Source organism: Haematobia irritans, chromosome 5 (assembly GCF_050003625.1).
Source record: "Haematobia irritans isolate KBUSLIRL chromosome 5, ASM5000362v1, whole genome shotgun sequence".
NCBI classification, from domain to species: domain Eukaryota; kingdom Metazoa; phylum Arthropoda; class Insecta; order Diptera; family Muscidae; genus Haematobia; species Haematobia irritans.
This window is the reverse complement of record NC_134401.1, coordinates 173,430,479-173,447,848: the sequence shown is the minus strand read 5'-3', so window position 1 is coordinate 173,447,848 and position 17,370 is coordinate 173,430,479. Positions and strand designations below refer to the sequence as shown.

At 36.2% G+C, this 17,370-nt stretch overlaps 1 protein-coding gene across 1 annotated transcript in view; it reads left to right on the top strand.

The window, feature by feature from the left end:
- LOC142240176 (uncharacterized) overlaps positions 1–17,370 on the top strand; it is a 71,727-nt gene that overhangs the window by 19,502 nt on the left and 34,855 nt on the right. The window contains exons 2-8 of the mRNA XM_075311877.1: positions 9,609–12,072; positions 12,356–12,586; positions 13,414–13,525; positions 13,604–13,857; positions 15,363–15,501; positions 15,572–15,726; positions 15,783–15,891. Coding sequence (XP_075167992.1) covers positions 10,581–12,072; positions 12,356–12,586; positions 13,414–13,525; positions 13,604–13,857; positions 15,363–15,501; positions 15,572–15,726; positions 15,783–15,891 — 2,492 coding nt within the window. The 5' untranslated portion in view covers positions 9,609–10,580. The remainder of the gene's footprint in view (positions 1–9,608; positions 12,073–12,355; positions 12,587–13,413; positions 13,526–13,603; positions 13,858–15,362; positions 15,502–15,571; positions 15,727–15,782; positions 15,892–17,370) is intronic.

The following is a 17,370-nucleotide window of genomic DNA, read 5'->3' as shown; positions in this document are numbered from 1 at the left end:
AGAGGAGGTTTGGCATCGAAAGAAAACCGTCGGGCGGATAACTTTCCATTTATCTGCAACGCAACACTAACAGCAGTAGCAAGAAAAAACTGCAACGCAGCGGCTACGATTACCACAATCTGCCAGAGAAAAGCGGAAGTATAGTGGTAATGGCATAAAACATAACTGACCTTGAAGAGTTTTCACGAAACATTCACCACCTCCTCTTGTATAGCGGTGTCTCATTCGAATCTGAAGTTGGAGATTTCCACTCACAGTTCATTTGGAACGTGACCAAATATTGGTAATGGCAATGGTGATGATGAAACAGGATGATGAAACAGGAAATGAAGAGGATAGCCTATGTGAGCATCAGTGTATTATAAATTAATAGATTTATAATTTGGAAATTAAACAGCTAGTAGCCCAATTTTGTAAATTGTTTTAGATAACAGTTTGGATATCATGTGGTGATTGTATTACAAATCGTTAGACGTCAAAATAGGTACTCAAAAAAACTGAAAATGCACTATGGAATTCTGAATTGAGCCTTTCGACATCTTATGAAATGCTTTAGAATGTATATACAATTACTCTATTCCAGTTTTATTTTTGTTTTTGTCACCCAAAAGATGTACAGAGTATAAGGACACAAAAGTCAAAAATCTACTAACCGACTTTCGTCAAAAATAAAATGTTAAATTAGTCGATTTTGTGTAATTTTCAAATTTGGCTTCACCCAGATAAGGAATATGATCACCTCAAACATGTTTTAAGAGCAAAATGTTATTTTTGGGTGGTGACCATGTAACATGGTTTTCGCAACCATGTTATTTTTTCGGAAAGCATGTATCTGATTACGGCAAGCGGGTTATATTTGACGGTAAAATAACATTTTAGTGACAAACATGTTACATGGTCAAAAATAACATATAACAAATAACATTTTGCTCTTGAAACATGTTTGAGGTGATCATATTCCTTCTCTGCGTGTTGATAGTAGACTTTTTATGTTTTTTTTTTTTTAATCAAGTAAAATTCGATGTCAACCAAAATCGGCCGTTGATATGGAAGAACACTAAGTTCCAACACTCCAACACAAAAAAAAAGTTTACTTTGATCCAACGATTTTGACCTTCCCTTAAGGATTTAGGTATTAATTCCGAGTCAAAGATGCGGCTTCTCTAAAATAAAGACATTTTTAGGGACCTATATGGCTGATATGGAAGAACACTAAGTTCCAAGACTCCAACACAAAAAAAGTTTACTTGGATCCAACGATTTTGACCATCCCTTAAGGAATTAGGTATTAATTCCGAGTCAAAGATGCGGCTTCTCTAAAATAAAGACATTTTTAGGGACCTATATGGCTTTAAATCTAGGATCAATAAAATTAAAATTAGGATACAGAATTTTCATACTCTTTTCGCGGTATATTATTAAAGCTATGTATCTTCGTACAAACAAATGCCATTTTCAAAATCCAAATTATAATATATACAACAAAGTAAACAAGTTTTCTTAATCCCACAAAAACAAAAACCTTTTAATCAATGATGTAAAATCCTCAAAATATGTCTTAGCCTATAGAAGCGTTTTTATCTTTAATCTAAAGTTTTAATATTTCAGTTAATTTAAGGACTTCTTCTTTAAATCAAAAATGTGTTTCTTTACTTTAAGAAAAAATTGTTTTAATTCAAAGACATGCGACTTTAACTGAGCCAAATTATTAAAATATTTTTTTCCAGTGAAATTTCAGAACATTTTCGAACCTGCCCTGGCAACGAAGCACAGACAAATATTTTCAAAAGCTTAGCACGATTACACTATTTCTAAAGGATATAGAACAAAAAAGCTCCAATCAAAAATAGATATACTTCCCATTTATAAGTAAATCCGATTTTTGCTCATTTGGCATTCTTTTAAACGGCAAATACTTTCTCCCTAATGTATATTGTATCAAGGTATTTATTAAATTAAATTTTTTGTTAGGGAATATTTTGCCTTTATGAATGTAAAGGGAAACCATTGAAACCACTGTCCAATAAAAATGAATTTTTTATTTTTCTTTTCTTTGCAACAATAGCATTGTCAGTCTGATATGTGACATCGAGAGCGGTTAAAATTCGTTAGAAGTGAATAGTCGCTCCATTACCCTAATGGCTATGACAATGACATTCAGTGAAGCTTATTGCCATCTTATAAAATTTAATCCGTGTCCATATTATGCAGACGATGTCATTGGAATGACCTCTTTCCAAGAGAATACTCGAATGTGACCAATAATTTCATGCAAATCACCTTTTAAGAGATTTTTCAATAGAAAATATTTATTGATCTTAACAAAATCTCTATTTGTGGTCATTTTTGAGTTGCTTTTGACCATGTTTTGTTTTTGTTTTGGTAACACGATATTATGGCTGGCTAATAATACCTTTGTCTTGGACCTTTTGTTTTGCCTAATCAGACGCATTGGTTGTTCATAAATGTTATGTGGTTGGTGGAGTCATTTGTTTTTTGGTTGCATTGTTCAAACAATTTTTTGTGGAATGCTTTCCCATTGACTTGAAGTGGAGTGAAGCTGTCAGTTTCGATTGTATTTTGCACATCGCCATTGTGATGGATAGTGGGGTACCACAGTCACCCTTTTTTAAAGTACAAACACAGGAATATTTACCAAATCACGCAATAATCTGCGTGTACATCTCTTTCCGTCCTTCCATTAGTCACCCATACAATATGTCATTCGTTTTTCATCTCAGATTCAGATTCGGTCTCAGTTTCAATGTCTATGGTGCAGTGAAAGTTTTTTTTCGTTTTTATGATCTTTTCATTATTTTGACAATAACAAAGTCACAAAAAAACAGCACAAAATACACAAAAAATAACAAACAAAACAATCTCCGACGTTAAGTTATGTTATCACATCACAATGCAATAAAATGCATTCACCATCAAGAAAAATGCATTCTCCCATATTGACTCAAGGTACGTTTGCCATCATGGAGAAGGTCTGTAGGACGATATGTGACAAACGATAACGACGATGGTGGCGGCTCACGAACTACATGTGTAAAATGTTTTAAATTCAATCCAAATGTCATTCATGATGGTTCATGCACGGCGTCGCTTAACAAAAATTGCAACTAAACCTTCAACCCGAGCAGCAAACCAACTCCATGGAGCGTACAATGCAGAGACTTTGTTACATTTTCAATATCCTTTTATTGATGTAGTAGTCTATTTTTTGTAGTTTCGTTGTCTGTTTATATGCGGCTTTGACAGTTTTTCCAGATTACGCCAAGAAAATTCGAAATATGAAGGACATTGGCGTTCGAATTGAAAAGGTTTTCACTAGGACTTCCTAACGAAAAGTTAGCATTTTCTATAAAATTCTTCTTTTTTGTTATAGAGTATTTGCTTTGAAATCAAATGAATTCGAAATTTTAACATGGGTACACTGTTAGAAAAATATGTTTTTCATATGTTCCGATATAAACAAAATGTGTTTCGGGCACAATTTTTAAACACAATACATTTAAGTACAAACATGTACTGTTCCTAAACTAACACAAAATGTTTGGGACACATATGTTAATATGTTAGAATATATTATGTTTGGGGCATGAATATTTCATAAAAATAATATGTGTGAATGTAAACATATATAAATTTCAAGTAAACATATATATGTTGGGATACTTTATTCAGAGAGCGACAGAGAGAGAGAGAGTTAGTATAGAGAAAGAAATATAGATGGAAACCGGGAGGGTTGAATAAAAAGATATCAACATAACACAGCGAGAGAATGAAATGAGAGCAATTTCTGTGAAACCGCTTGTATGTTGTTTCGGAAAACTGTTTCATGATAAGGCCAAAAATTTAATATGCTTAAGTCTAAATATTATTTAATTTGAATATTAGAATGAATATTCGGAACCAAGAGAATAGACATTTGAAAAAAACAGCATATTTGTATTACAGAAAAAGATGCGAAGAACTCAAAAATTTCGTGGAAGTGAAAATTATGTGAGTGAATGAGCACAATCTTCTTTGGGGACTTCTCCCAAGCATATACTATTTTTGGACTCAAAATGCTTCCAAACATATAATATGCTCACATAAAACGAACATATTAATGTTTCGGCAGTATCCAATAATATATGTGCTTCCTGCAAAATATGTTTGGAACATATGTTAGAGAAGCGATTTTTTTTGAGGGTGTAGAGATACTCATGCGTTTCAAGCTCATTAAGATATTTTTGAAGATAAAAGAATAAATTGTCGTTTCTTCCAATTTAATCTTTCGGTAACCATATCTGATAACCATTTAATAGGTAAGATTTCTTCTGAAAGTGGATGCAACCTTTGTACGGGCTATCCAGAAAATCGTTGCCTATATATTTTCAGGATTGGTCCAAACAAAATATTGTTTGTATTGTTCACACATGTTATGTTTCACCTTAGGGCATACATTGGTAGAAAAAAAATTTAATGAGATTTTCTTTGTGTCGATATTTTTTAAGGCGCCAAATGGTTACATCCATTATTTTACTTGCAGCTTATTCTCTAGGTCTCTCTTTCTAAACACATATATGTTTTATGGTAGTTTATGAACATTATATGCTTGCACTTAAAAATATTGTGTTAAAAAATTTGAGTTCAAAACATATAATTTTTACAGCCAAACATATGAAAAAACACTCTTTTTCGTCCGTGTACACAGTGCAAATGCCGGTAGCATTGTCAGTTCGAATTTTAATTATTTTTAGAAAAAAAGTAATAATAAACGTATTACAAAAAATTTATTAATTAATTTTGTTCAATTAGTTTTAATATTATAAACCTTAACGCCCATGTGCAAATATCTTTAAAACATCCTGTACATTCATTTTTTAGATGTTAGACTACTTCGGATTTCATTTGACAAAATAAAGGAATCTAACAAACTAATGACCATTTTCCCTACTCGAAAACGAACATTTTCGTTCGACTAAACAGTAAAAGCATCTGATTTTTTGTTATAAATTGAACTGTTTCTAAAATTGCAGTCGACCCATAAGAACTCGGTCGACATAATGAAACTAGATATACAACAGTTTGTTTAAAAACATTGTGTTGAAAAACATGTCCTATTTTTGAACGGTTTTTTGCTTTGTAGTCAAGATGCAAACGACAACAAATTTAAAGACAGTTTCATTAATTTTAAAGAATTTTTCTGAATTATTAAAGTCAAGTTAACCTTAGCCCAAAAAATTTTTCTTTCATGTTATGATACCCATTTTTAAGTGAATCACTTAATTATAAGGCCAATATGACTTCATTGAAAAGTTTATCGACTTTTGAACAAGGAAAAAACTTTATGTTAGAGAAATGCGCCTTCTACGCTAAGCAAAATTTGCATTCGCTCACTCACGACAATATTTTCAGTGTGGAATAGCATTCTACCACATTTGTTCGCTAGATAAAATTTTTCTGGTGAAACATGTATGAGGTGATCACATTCGTTCTCTGGGTTTACATTCACTCAATAAACCTTTTATATATACGTTGAAAAAAATATTAAGTAATATTAAAGATTACGTAACCTCAAGTTTAGGATGCACAATTTACAAAATATTAAGGACAAATTTCATTAAAATAATGAAATTTTAATTAAAATAAAGTTTATAATCTTTACTTCAATATTTTTTATACCCTGCGCCACACTGTGGAACAGGGTATTATAAGTTAGTGCATATGTTTGTAACACCCAGAAGGAGACGAGGTAGACATATGTTGTCTTTGGCAATAATGCTCAGGGTGGTTCCCTGAGTCGATATAACCATGTCCGTCTGTCCGTCCGTCCGTCTGTCTGTGAACACATTTTTGTGATCAAAGTCTAGGTCGCAATATAAGTCCAATCGCCTTCAAATTTGGCACGTGTTCCTTTTTTGGGTCAGAATAGAACCCTATTGATTTTGGAAGAAATCGGTTCAGATTTAGATATAGCTCCCATATATATCTTTCGCCCGATATGGACTTATATGGCCCCAGAAGCCAGAGTTTTGGCCCAATTTGGTTGAAATTTTGCACTAGGAGTACAATTAGTAGTATAGTCATGTGTGCCAAATTTGATTGAAATCGGTTCAGATTTAGATATAGCTCCCATATATATCTTTCGCCCGATATGGACTATTATGGTCCTAGAAGCCAGAGATTTGTTTCAATTTGGTTGAAATTTTGCACTAGGAGTACAATTAGTAGTATAGTCATGTGTGCTAAATTTGATTGAAATCGGTTCAGATTTAGAGATAGCTCCCATATATATCTTTCGCCCGATATGGACTAATATGGTCCTAAAAGCCAGAGTTTTGTCCCAATTTGGTTGAAATTATGCACTATGAGTACAATTAGCAGTATAGTCAAGTGTGCCAAATTTGGTTGAAATCGGTTCAGATTTAGATATAGCTCCCATATATAGCTTTCGCCCGATTTACACTCATATGACCACAGAGGCCAATTTTTAACTCCGATTTAGGTGAAATTTTGCACAGGGAGTAGAATTAGCATTGTAGCTATGCGTGCCAAATTTGGTTGAAATCGGTTCAGTTTAGAAATACCTCCCATATATATGTTTTTCTGATTTCGACAAAAATGGTCAAAATACCAACATTTTCCTTGTAAAATCGCCACTGCTTAGTCGAAAAGTTATAAAAATCACTCTAATTTTCCTAAACTACTAATACATATTTATCGAGCGATAAATCATAAATAAACTTTTGCGAAGTTTCCTTAAAATTGCTTCTGATTTAAATGTTTCCCATATTTTTTACTAACATTGTGTTCCATCCTAGTGCATTAGCCGAATTAAATTTTGAAACTATAGATTTGGTAGAAGTCTATCAAATTCTGTCCAGATCGAGTGATATTTAAATGTATGTATTTGGGACAAACCTTTATATATAGCACCCAACACATTTGACGGATATGATATGATAGATCTACAAAGTGGTGCAGGGTATAATATAGTCGGCCCCGCCCGACTTTAGACTTTCCTTACTTGTTTTTTATTAAACTTAGGACACAAATTTTGGAAATTTGCGTCCCTCCGTTAAAGTATGTCCTTGAACTAAGGCAAATTTTCCATTTCACATTTTTGATTTAATGAAATCGTCATTAAATTGACTGAAATATTGGATCATTAGATTTAAGATAAAAACGCTTCAAATATAGGCTTACACTTATTTTGAGGATTTAGCACCATTTTGTACTTTGAATTATCCGTTATAATTTGGATTTTAAAATGGCATTTGTTTGTATGTGAATAGCTTTATTAATATGCTGCGAAAAGAGAAAAAATATTCGATAAATGAGATCTGTAGTCTAATATTAATTTTATTGGATTTAGATTTAAAGCCACATAGGTCGCTAAAAAATGTCTTTATTTTAAAGAAGCCGAATCTTTGACTTGGAATCAATACAAAAATCCTTAAGAGAAGGTTAAAATCTTTGGATCGAAGTAATCTTTTTTTGAGTGTAATTTTGCATATTAAGGTGAGTAAAGGGTGATTTGTTAAGAGCTTGATAACTTTTTTTTTTTAAAAAACGCATAAAATTTGCAAAATCTCATCGGTTCTTTATTTGAAACGTTAGATTGGTCCATGACATTTACTTTTTGAAGATAATTTCATTTAAATGTTGACCGCGGCTGCGTCTTAGGTGGTCCATTCGGAAAGTCCAATTTTGGGCAACTTTTTCGAGCATTTCGGCCGGAATAGCCCGAATTTCTTCGGAAATGTTGTCTTCCAAAGCTGGAATAGTTGCTGGCTTATTTCTGTAGACTTTAGACTTGACGTAGCCCCACAAAAAATAGTCTAAAGGCGTCAAATCGCATGATCTTGGTGGCCAACTTACCGGTCCATTTCTTGAGATGAATTGTTCTCCGAAGTTTTCCCTCAAAATGGCCATAGAATCGCGAGCTGTGTGGCATGTAGCGCCATCTTGTTGAAACCACATGTCAACCAAGTTCAGTTCTTCCATTTTTGGCAACAAAAAGTTTGTTAGCATCGAACGATAGCGATCGCCATTCACCGTAACGTTGCGTCCAACAGCATCTTTGAAAAAATACGGTCCAATGATTCCACCAGCGTACAAACCACACCAAACAGTGCATTTTTCGGGAAGCATGGGCAGTTCTTGAACGGCTTCTGGTTGCTCTTCACTCCAAATGCGGCAATTTTGCTTATTTACTTGGTCGATTATGTAGACCATAAATCGGACGTAAAGCGCGAAACACATTTCGAACCGAACACTGATTTTGGTAATAAAATTCAATGATTTGCAAGCGTTGCTCGTTAGTAAGTCTATTCATGATGAAATGTCAAAGCATACTGAGCATCTTTCTCTTTGACACCATGTCTGAAATCCCACGTGATCTGTCAAATACTAATGCATGAAAATCCTAACCTCAAAAGAATCACCCTTTATAAAGTTCGAGTTTAGCCGCTAAAATCGTCATTTTTTCACTAGAGTGAAAACTAAATCACTTAAAAAAGGCATAAAATTATACATATTTGTTGCAGATTTCATTATAACTTGATGGGAAATAGCCCAAAGCAAATTTTCACAAAGTTTTTATTCCAAACTTGTTTTTATTGTATTCGACCTGTATTTGATTTTTCCAATTAATGAATTGTTGATTGAAATGAGCTCGAGGTCTGTATTTTTTAATTTATTTTTTTATTCAATATTTCGTCTTTTCATTGAAAGACTTCATCGGGAAAAATTATTGAAAACAACAAAATATTACACCCACTATTGAGTAGAACCTAACGACACGGCGTATTTTGTCAGACTTTCCCGATGAAGTCTTTCAATGAAAAGACGAAATATTGAATAAAAAAATAAATTAAAAAATACAGACCTCGAGCTCGTTTCAATCAACAATTCATTAATTGGAAAAAGTTTTTATTCTTTAAAATGGATTATTAAAGAAAAGTAATCGTGGAAAAATGACGATTTTAGCGGTTAAATTCGAACTTAATACCCACCTTTAGCATAGATAGGACAGGTTTCTTTAAGAGTTGGAAGTTCATAAACATTTGTGTGAGCTATCTAAAACATCAGTGTAGAAATCTCGCCGGTATTGTCAGGTTGAATTTAGATAACAAGAATAATGAGTGATTAATTTGTCCAATAACATGATATTAAAATTAGTCAAATGTCATAAATATCGCACAAGTAAATAATACGAATATCAATTTTAATTACTCATCCATTAAAAATTTACAATTTCACTTGATTCCTATGATTGTGTTTAAACTGCGTATGACAGGGTTGCCCACTTTACTCGTACCAGTCTGTTGTGGGCCGTCAATGCTTAGCTATCCATTACTAAATGAAAACAGTCTTAAGAGATAACCACAAACATGGTATTTATTTCTTCCTTTGGTGCGTGAATTTTTCCAATTCACTACTACGAACAATGACACATGGGGGCTACCCCTGGCAAAGACATTGAACATGCTATTGCTATAATCAACAAATTAATACCTGTTATGCAAAAACTTCCTGATGGACACCTCTTTCTAAGAAACCAAACACTTTTTAATCGTCCAAAACATCTCTACATCTATTTCTATTTACAGTTGGGGCTACTCATGCTGCCAGTGGAGCAGTAAGGAAGTCAATTATCGATTACTCGCCAGCATTAACAACTGCCGCCGCACTAGAGCTCACCAACTACGAAAAGAAACCGAAATACCCGCCAAAAAAAGTCCAGTGATGATATGTGCGGACTTTGTTAACACAAGTTTTTCATGTTCACGTAATAACAGCAATAGAGAAAGACAAGGCACCAGTGAAGCAAGGTGCCCCAAAACGTGCACCATCATCAGCATCTTCTTCACCGTTACTCCTCCGCCAACGTTGTCATACTGGTAATTGTAGATTTGGAAGCAAACTTCCAAAGCCAAACACCGTGGAGAGAAGTGGTAACGCCGCAACAACTTTTTAAACGGCAGCTAGGCCAAGTTGAAAAAGACCAATAACCGCTGTCAGACGAGTTGGGCGCAAGTCCCCAGCAGCGATTGGAACGCCAACAACTGGAGCATTAATACAACTACAGTGAGTTGTGGAGGAGCTGCTGTATCATCGTCATCCAAAGCTCATCTCTCTGTATACGGGTGCAGTTCTTCAAAAGACGATAGCGTCAACAGTGGCAATAGCTACAGTGGCACGAGATATCCGCGGCAGGTACATATTCATCACCATCATCATCACTACCGTTGCCATCGGATCATAGCGGCACTCGCAACAAAACAAAATTAACAAATAAACTAAGTATTGATGAACAGGAAAAGAGGCAATAGGCAGCGTTGTTGAAACAGCATTCCATTCCACATCCGAAAAGGAGTTCAATGAACGTGGTGGCTCTCTAAGCAAACAGGCAACCGGAAGCAACAGCAAACTTCCCCTCTCGAACCGACTTGTTTTCGGGTAACTCTGTGGCGCCAAACAACGGAAGCTTCACCCTCTCCACTATCTCTCCACAAAATATTTCTCCATATCCCTGAACCCCCATACCCACCACCATCATTATTTGAAGAGCTCAATGTAAAATGAAAGCAACCACACAATGCAGTATCTGGTCTCTCATCGTCTTATCAGCAGTGTCTGCGGTCTCAGCTCAGGTGCTCGAAGGTAATAAAGTCCTTCGGCATACGCCATCGTTGGTTCCAGCCTTGCAGCTGACAGTCACTCCTACAACGCCTTTACAAACCTCCTCCACACAAGCGTATGGTACATCGGCGAATCAACCTCCATGGCTGACGACGCGCGACCAAAAAAATACAGCTCGCAATCTTTATGCTCCCTATCAGAGTTTCTCAAAGAATGATGTAGCCAACTTTGCCAATGTTGTAATACGACCTGATGGATCCGCTGTGCAGACCTTCGGATCATATCGCCAGGGACGAGCACAGGCGATGCAAGTTAGGCCACAGGCGCCATCCAATAGACGTTCCGACAATGCCGAAGTGGAAATTATTAATGCCCCAGCCGTGGAGTTGCCCATGAATCCTCTGATAACTATTCCCAAGAATGTGGTGCCAGCAACAACGGCCTCGAATTTCACTAGGCAAGGTCGTAAACGCAATTATCTCTATATTCCTTTGCAGCAAGATGCCTCCCAGAACTATCTCTTACAGCTCAAACCGAAAGGAAATACATCACTCAATGATTTGGGACCTCCTGCCAGTGGTGTTTTACCAGCGGTGCCTGAAATTGCGGAAGATAGTCCCACGATGGGAGACAAGACCGAACGTAGTGACAGCCCAGCTTCTGCCCCGAGCTCTACTGATCGCTATGATAGGGGCGAAGAGACGAGTAGTCGACGAGTGGGTTTTCAATTTCCCAGTTACAGCCTGAATCCTTCTAGTCCCTTCCAGCCCCAGGGTTATAGGGAGGATAATCCCGTCTTTGTTGAACCATCTGGCTTCGAAGAGGTTCCCAGTATTCAGGATAAACGTTTGACTCGGCAACTGGTATTTGAACCGGATGTATCGCCAACCTCATACTCATACGATTTTTCTGGCCTGGGTTCAAGCGCCATACCACACACTTTGAATTCGGCCGTTGCTGCTGGTAAACAATATCGTGATGAAGTTACGAAGTTCGGTGACATAAATGGTCCCATTACAGCTTTGCCGCAGAGACCTCAAAGGGGTCTGTTCTTCGGTGATACCGAATTCAGAACAGGTTCCGTGGTACGACCATTCACAGCTCAGAAAACCTTCAATGATTATATTGGGCCAGCGGTGGACCCTTCCAGTTCCCGTAAAAGCCGATACTATCCCTTCAAATCATCACGTAGTCCCCGAGTGGTGTTTCCCACAAATGATAATGTCGGCACCACAGGTCCCAGTGCCGGCACTGGTACTGGGGTCTATTTCAATGACAATGTCGTATTTCGTGATCAAAATTTCGGCCTCAATGAATTGGCTTCAGTTCAAGATGTTCGTAATGAATTCAGTTTACAGGATTTGGATAGTACTTCCGAGAGCAGCGGTGGACCAAATGGCGCTCAATCCGCCAGTACATTCAAGGAAAAAGGTAAGATATCTGTAGGGTGTTGTGCAAAACTAATCGCTCCTAAAAGCTTCAAATGAACCATGAAAATTAATTCCTAGCCGCTACCGCCAAAACGTCTGATAGAGGCAATTTCTTAGTGAAGAAGTGGTGGAATATTAACCCATGATCACTTTTAAATTGCTTCTGGGTGTAAGTTTAAGGGTCCATTAGCACCGCTATGCAACACTGGTAAAAACGCTTCCTCCTCGCCTAACTCCACCTCTCTCTCTATTTCACACTATCTTTCTGTCTTTCTCACATCCAGTTGACATCACAAGCGAATTGGAGTGTCAGCATCGCGGGGGATCCTGTGAGTTTTTCATAGGCTGCTGGATGACTGGCGGTCTACTGCAGGGCACGTGCAACGGTTTGTTACGTGGCTGCTGTCACCGGACAGCCAAGTCAGCCAATTTGCGTACTTCCGAATATGTGGGCAATACAATCGATTTGACTGATCTTCCGCAAAAGAACTATGGACCCGTGAAAAACGATCCCAGTGAGTGTTAGAAAGCAAGAAACCAAAACAAAATGCACGGTATCGGTGGACGGTCGAGCACTGGCTTTGAACGAACGGATCTTCCACCTGACATCCACTATGATTTTTTTGTATGACAAACCCAGATTATGTTGCAGCCGGTGTTAGGATTTGCATGCTTCTTGTATATGGGGGTATTTAGAGGATAACACTTTGTGTAGCCTGCTGCATGATATGACCTGCATGTTTATATCCTTTATCTCTCTTCCTTGCATTAATTCTTACTTCCCTCTTTGGAGTTTTAATGTTGCTCACCATATTCTCTTAGTTATGCATATTCTACCCTAATATACTGGTCTTATCATAGATTCTGGGTGATTCTTGGTCAACTTTGGACTAGTACATACATATTTGGGTCTTTTGGTATAGGGTACTCTTGTAGCTGTCGTCTGGGGGATGAAAGGGAAATGCATGGTTCCACACAAAGTACTTTTCGGCCAAGTTCATTAGCCGTCGTGGACAATCTCGTAAGCTAACACAAAATAAAACCAAATCTAACCAAAGAAAAGCATTGTTCCTGCGGAAGATCAGGCTCAACTCGTCCACTATCCACCATTTCCACTCTCCCCTACACTTCTTGTCTCACACGCTTTTAGCTTAGCTTTTGCATTTGTATACGCTTTCAGTTGCACGTAAATATCTTATGCTGTCCTTAACTCGCTAAAATTTATGTATATTTCCAATAAATAAACAAAAATATTGGTGTAATGTCTATAATATTGGGTGTACAAGAGAGAAAAATCAATTCGAGTATGAATATGAGTGTGTGTGTCTCTCTCTCTATTTAGGTTGTGGCATATCCTTGGCTAAACAGACCGCCCAGAGGCGTATAGTTGGAGGAGATGATGCTGGTTTTGGCTCTTTCCCTTGGCAGGCCTACATACGGATTGGTTCATCCAGGTAAGATAGCCAATCGGTGATGGGTGTTTTAGGTAGGTCTTTCATTTTGACTTGTTCTGATAATCTTTTCATCCGCAGATGTGGTGGATCTCTAATATCACGGCGACATGTTGTAACTGCAGGACATTGTGTTGCCAGGGCTACGCCTCGCCAGGTTCATGTCACACTGGGAGACTATGTCATCAATTCGGCAGTAGAACCTTTGCCAGCCTACACGTTTGGAGTACGACGAATCGATGTTCATCCCTATTTCAAGTTCACACCGCAAGCAGATCGTTTTGATATCTCCGTATTGACGCTGGAGAGAACGGTGCATTTTATGCCTCACATAGGTAAGTCTAACTACCAAGCAATTAGCTGTATTTGCTACAGCAGATAAGATGAAATTAAGAAATGAAAGAAAATTAAAATTAGATTAGATTAGAGATTAAAAAATATAAAGAAACATAAAGAATTAATATTAAACATAAGAATTAAGCCTACTGGAAAATAATATACCTAATAATATCTATTGCATATCGCTGGAGTAGACCAATTAGTTTACGTTGAGAAATCTGAACTGACTGTGACAGTCACACGTTGTCTGACCCCAGGACATAGTGAAGACCGTCTCATTGTGAACAATTTAATAGTTTTCCGAGCTATAACAGATAATGGATCAGTCTATAACTGCTGTCACAACAGCGATTCCTCTCTAGCTTTATGATTTGGACGACGATAAGTAGGCCTTAGATGATATTTGAGGAATCCGCCGTATAAGACGCCGGATGTCAGAGGTAGAGATAAAAATGATCATGAGTTCCATCTCAGTTTCGACTGAAAGCTCAGAAGGTTTTCAGCGATGGTTTTTTTTCCTCAGTTCCCTCAATTGTAAGTGATTACAATCTTCTTAAATACTTAGATGGATACACCGTTCAGACTCGACTATAAGGAGGAGATACTGAACTTGGTAGACAAAACTGGCAGAGAAGATGATCTCCGCTTATAATATCAACCTTCGAGCATGTCTCTATTGGCTATTAAAACAGTACCTATTCATCTTTCGAAATTTTGTACATTAATTATAAATCCATAGCCCATCTTCCAGTGGCATCGGCAATAAATATATCAGCCTTTGTCCATTTATGTATACTTGCCCATACTTGATTCAAAACTCCAAGTGAACCTTTTCATACCTTTTATATTTTCAAATCAAAACTTACCGGAGCGCTCACGCCTAATTCAGATGTATACCTTATATCCAAATATTTTAAATGTTTTCAGAATTCAACTTAGACTATCCAAAAACTATATAAGATGATAACGATTTAGGCACGATCGATTTCATATTCGCTCTAATTATCCTCAGATTTTAACGAGCTACTTACAAGATAACCTCCAAGTTATCAAAGCAACCAGTGTTAGATTCCAAAGGTAGTTACCTAGACTGCAGTAGAGCTTTCAATCCACTCAGAACTTCACCAGTTAAATATATGCTTATGACATTTTGTAGTCTCAATATTATTTCCTATATTTTTTTTTTACTTTTTGGACAACTTTTCCGTGTTTTATTTGTATTCTCTGCCCCAAAATCATCAATAAATCGACATTTTGTATAATGGACAGATGACCTAAATAATGTTAGGGCCAAATAGTGTGATGACAGTTAAACAATACAAGACAGTGTTTACACTCTTACTTGCCAAATATTTCACATGAAATTCGAATTGAAAGAAAGCCAAGCTTATAACCATGTATTTACATAAAGCATCAACAATACCGCAATGGAAATTTTTCATTTCAATAAAAAAATTGGAACAGTTTAAGGTTAAATTTAAATTTACGTTTATGCTTTTAGCTCCCATATGTTTACCCGAAAAGAATGAAGATTTTCTTGGCAAATTTGGTTGGGCAGCGGGATGGGGGGCTCTTAATCCAGGATCACGTTTAAGGCCCAAAACTTTACAGGCGGTAGATGTTCCCGTAATTGAAAATAGGCAAGTCCACTATCAAAAAAGAGATACAATTTTAAAACTAAAGCTTAACTCGATATTGTTTTTTTTTCAGAATATGCGAAAGATGGCATCGTCAAAATGGCATTAATGTTGTAATATATCCCGAAATGATGTGTGCCGGTTATCGAAATGGTGGCAAAGATTCATGTCAAGGAGATTCTGGTGGTCCCCTTATGCATGAGAAAAATGGTCGTTGGCATCTTATAGGTAGGTCATTTAGATATTTACGTAAATCTTTATCAACTCTCTTGATCCCTCCATAGGTGTGGTTTCGGCTGGTTACTCTTGTGCTTCACGTGGTCAACCTGGCATTTATCATCGTGTTCCCTATACCGTCGATTGGATATCCTATGTAGTAGGCCTTACGGGGAATATTTAACAGCTGCATCCCATTCTCCTCTTCCCTATGCTTGTATTCATCCAACTCTATTGTAAATAGCAGCTACTGCTGATTCACATGGAATCCATGGACTATACCTACCTACAATATTTTGGTTTTCGGGGCTTTAATGCTATCGTCAACTTCAAATGTAGGTCTCTCATTAATATTAGGATGTCTGTTTTAGTAGTATAAGCTCTATGCATTTCGCCTTCCCGCTAGATCCCTCATATAAGTTATAAGTTTATTGTATTTATTAACAAATTTATGTTTTAATTGCCACCATCTGTGAGTGTGCGCAATTCAAATATATCGAAATATTTAATTTTAGTTTATGAAATGACTAAAAAAATGAAACTTTTATATTTATTCAACAAATTGTAATTTATTTTCTATTTAAACGGTTAAGAAACCCAAAAGAAATAATGTAAATAAATATTAAATATTTTTTTAAAATTACTGTGGTCTCAAATTGTTTTTCTTATGATGACTGATGCCAATACTTTCGAAACTGATCTCGTATTTGATTCATCTCCAATGTAGTTGTTTTACTAAACATTAACATAAATATCAAAGAGACATGGGAATATGAAGATATATAATCCCAAAACCGGTAGATAGATGATATACGATGGGGAGAAAAGGAACCAAGAGCATACCATTTTTTAGGACAAGTATACTATCATTTAGATAATGATCGAAATTGGCTCCTTATCACTGTAAAATATGTAGTAAACATTTATCCCACTTACAGTGTTGCCAGAATTGTTTCACCAAAAACAGTATTTTGTTGTACCAAAATCACGGCGGTATTATTATGTTTGGATCGAGTATTGAAATATGTGGAAATTCTATTATGGAAGTAGAAAAATTTCGAAAATAAATAAAAGCTAAATGCCGCTAAAAAAGGTCATAAAACACAGATCTAGCGGGAAAAAGCCGAATTGGCTGGTCCAGCTTTGCTACTTCGGCTTTTTAATACAAACGCAGCATAAGCCCAATAAGAGAGTTATCATTGTGTTTTTTGGTAAAAGCTTATTTTCAAGTTTAGAGATTGCAGTACTGCAACCATTTACAAAACATAACCCAACAAACACAAGGATGAGTATTTCTCATATCTAACACCATATCAATTTGATAGTGAATCCCATATTCAACATTAATTCAAATGGTCTTGCAAATTGCTTGCCCTCAACAAATTTTGCAATAGGCTTGAAGCATTAAAATGAAATTTAGTTTGAAAAGTTGTTGCTAATATGTTGAGAAATTGTTGCTAACGTTGCCTGTTTTTTGTTGAGAACGCGATTTTCTCAACGATTTCTCAAATTTTATTTTAAGGTAATTCTTTGAAAAAATGTTTGAAAGCGTATTGAATATAAGCATTTCTCCACTGTTTGTGTTTATTGGGAAGTTCCTTCTAAGCCTTTACATTTCCAATGATTTTGGTACATAACTTTTTAATTACCACTTGT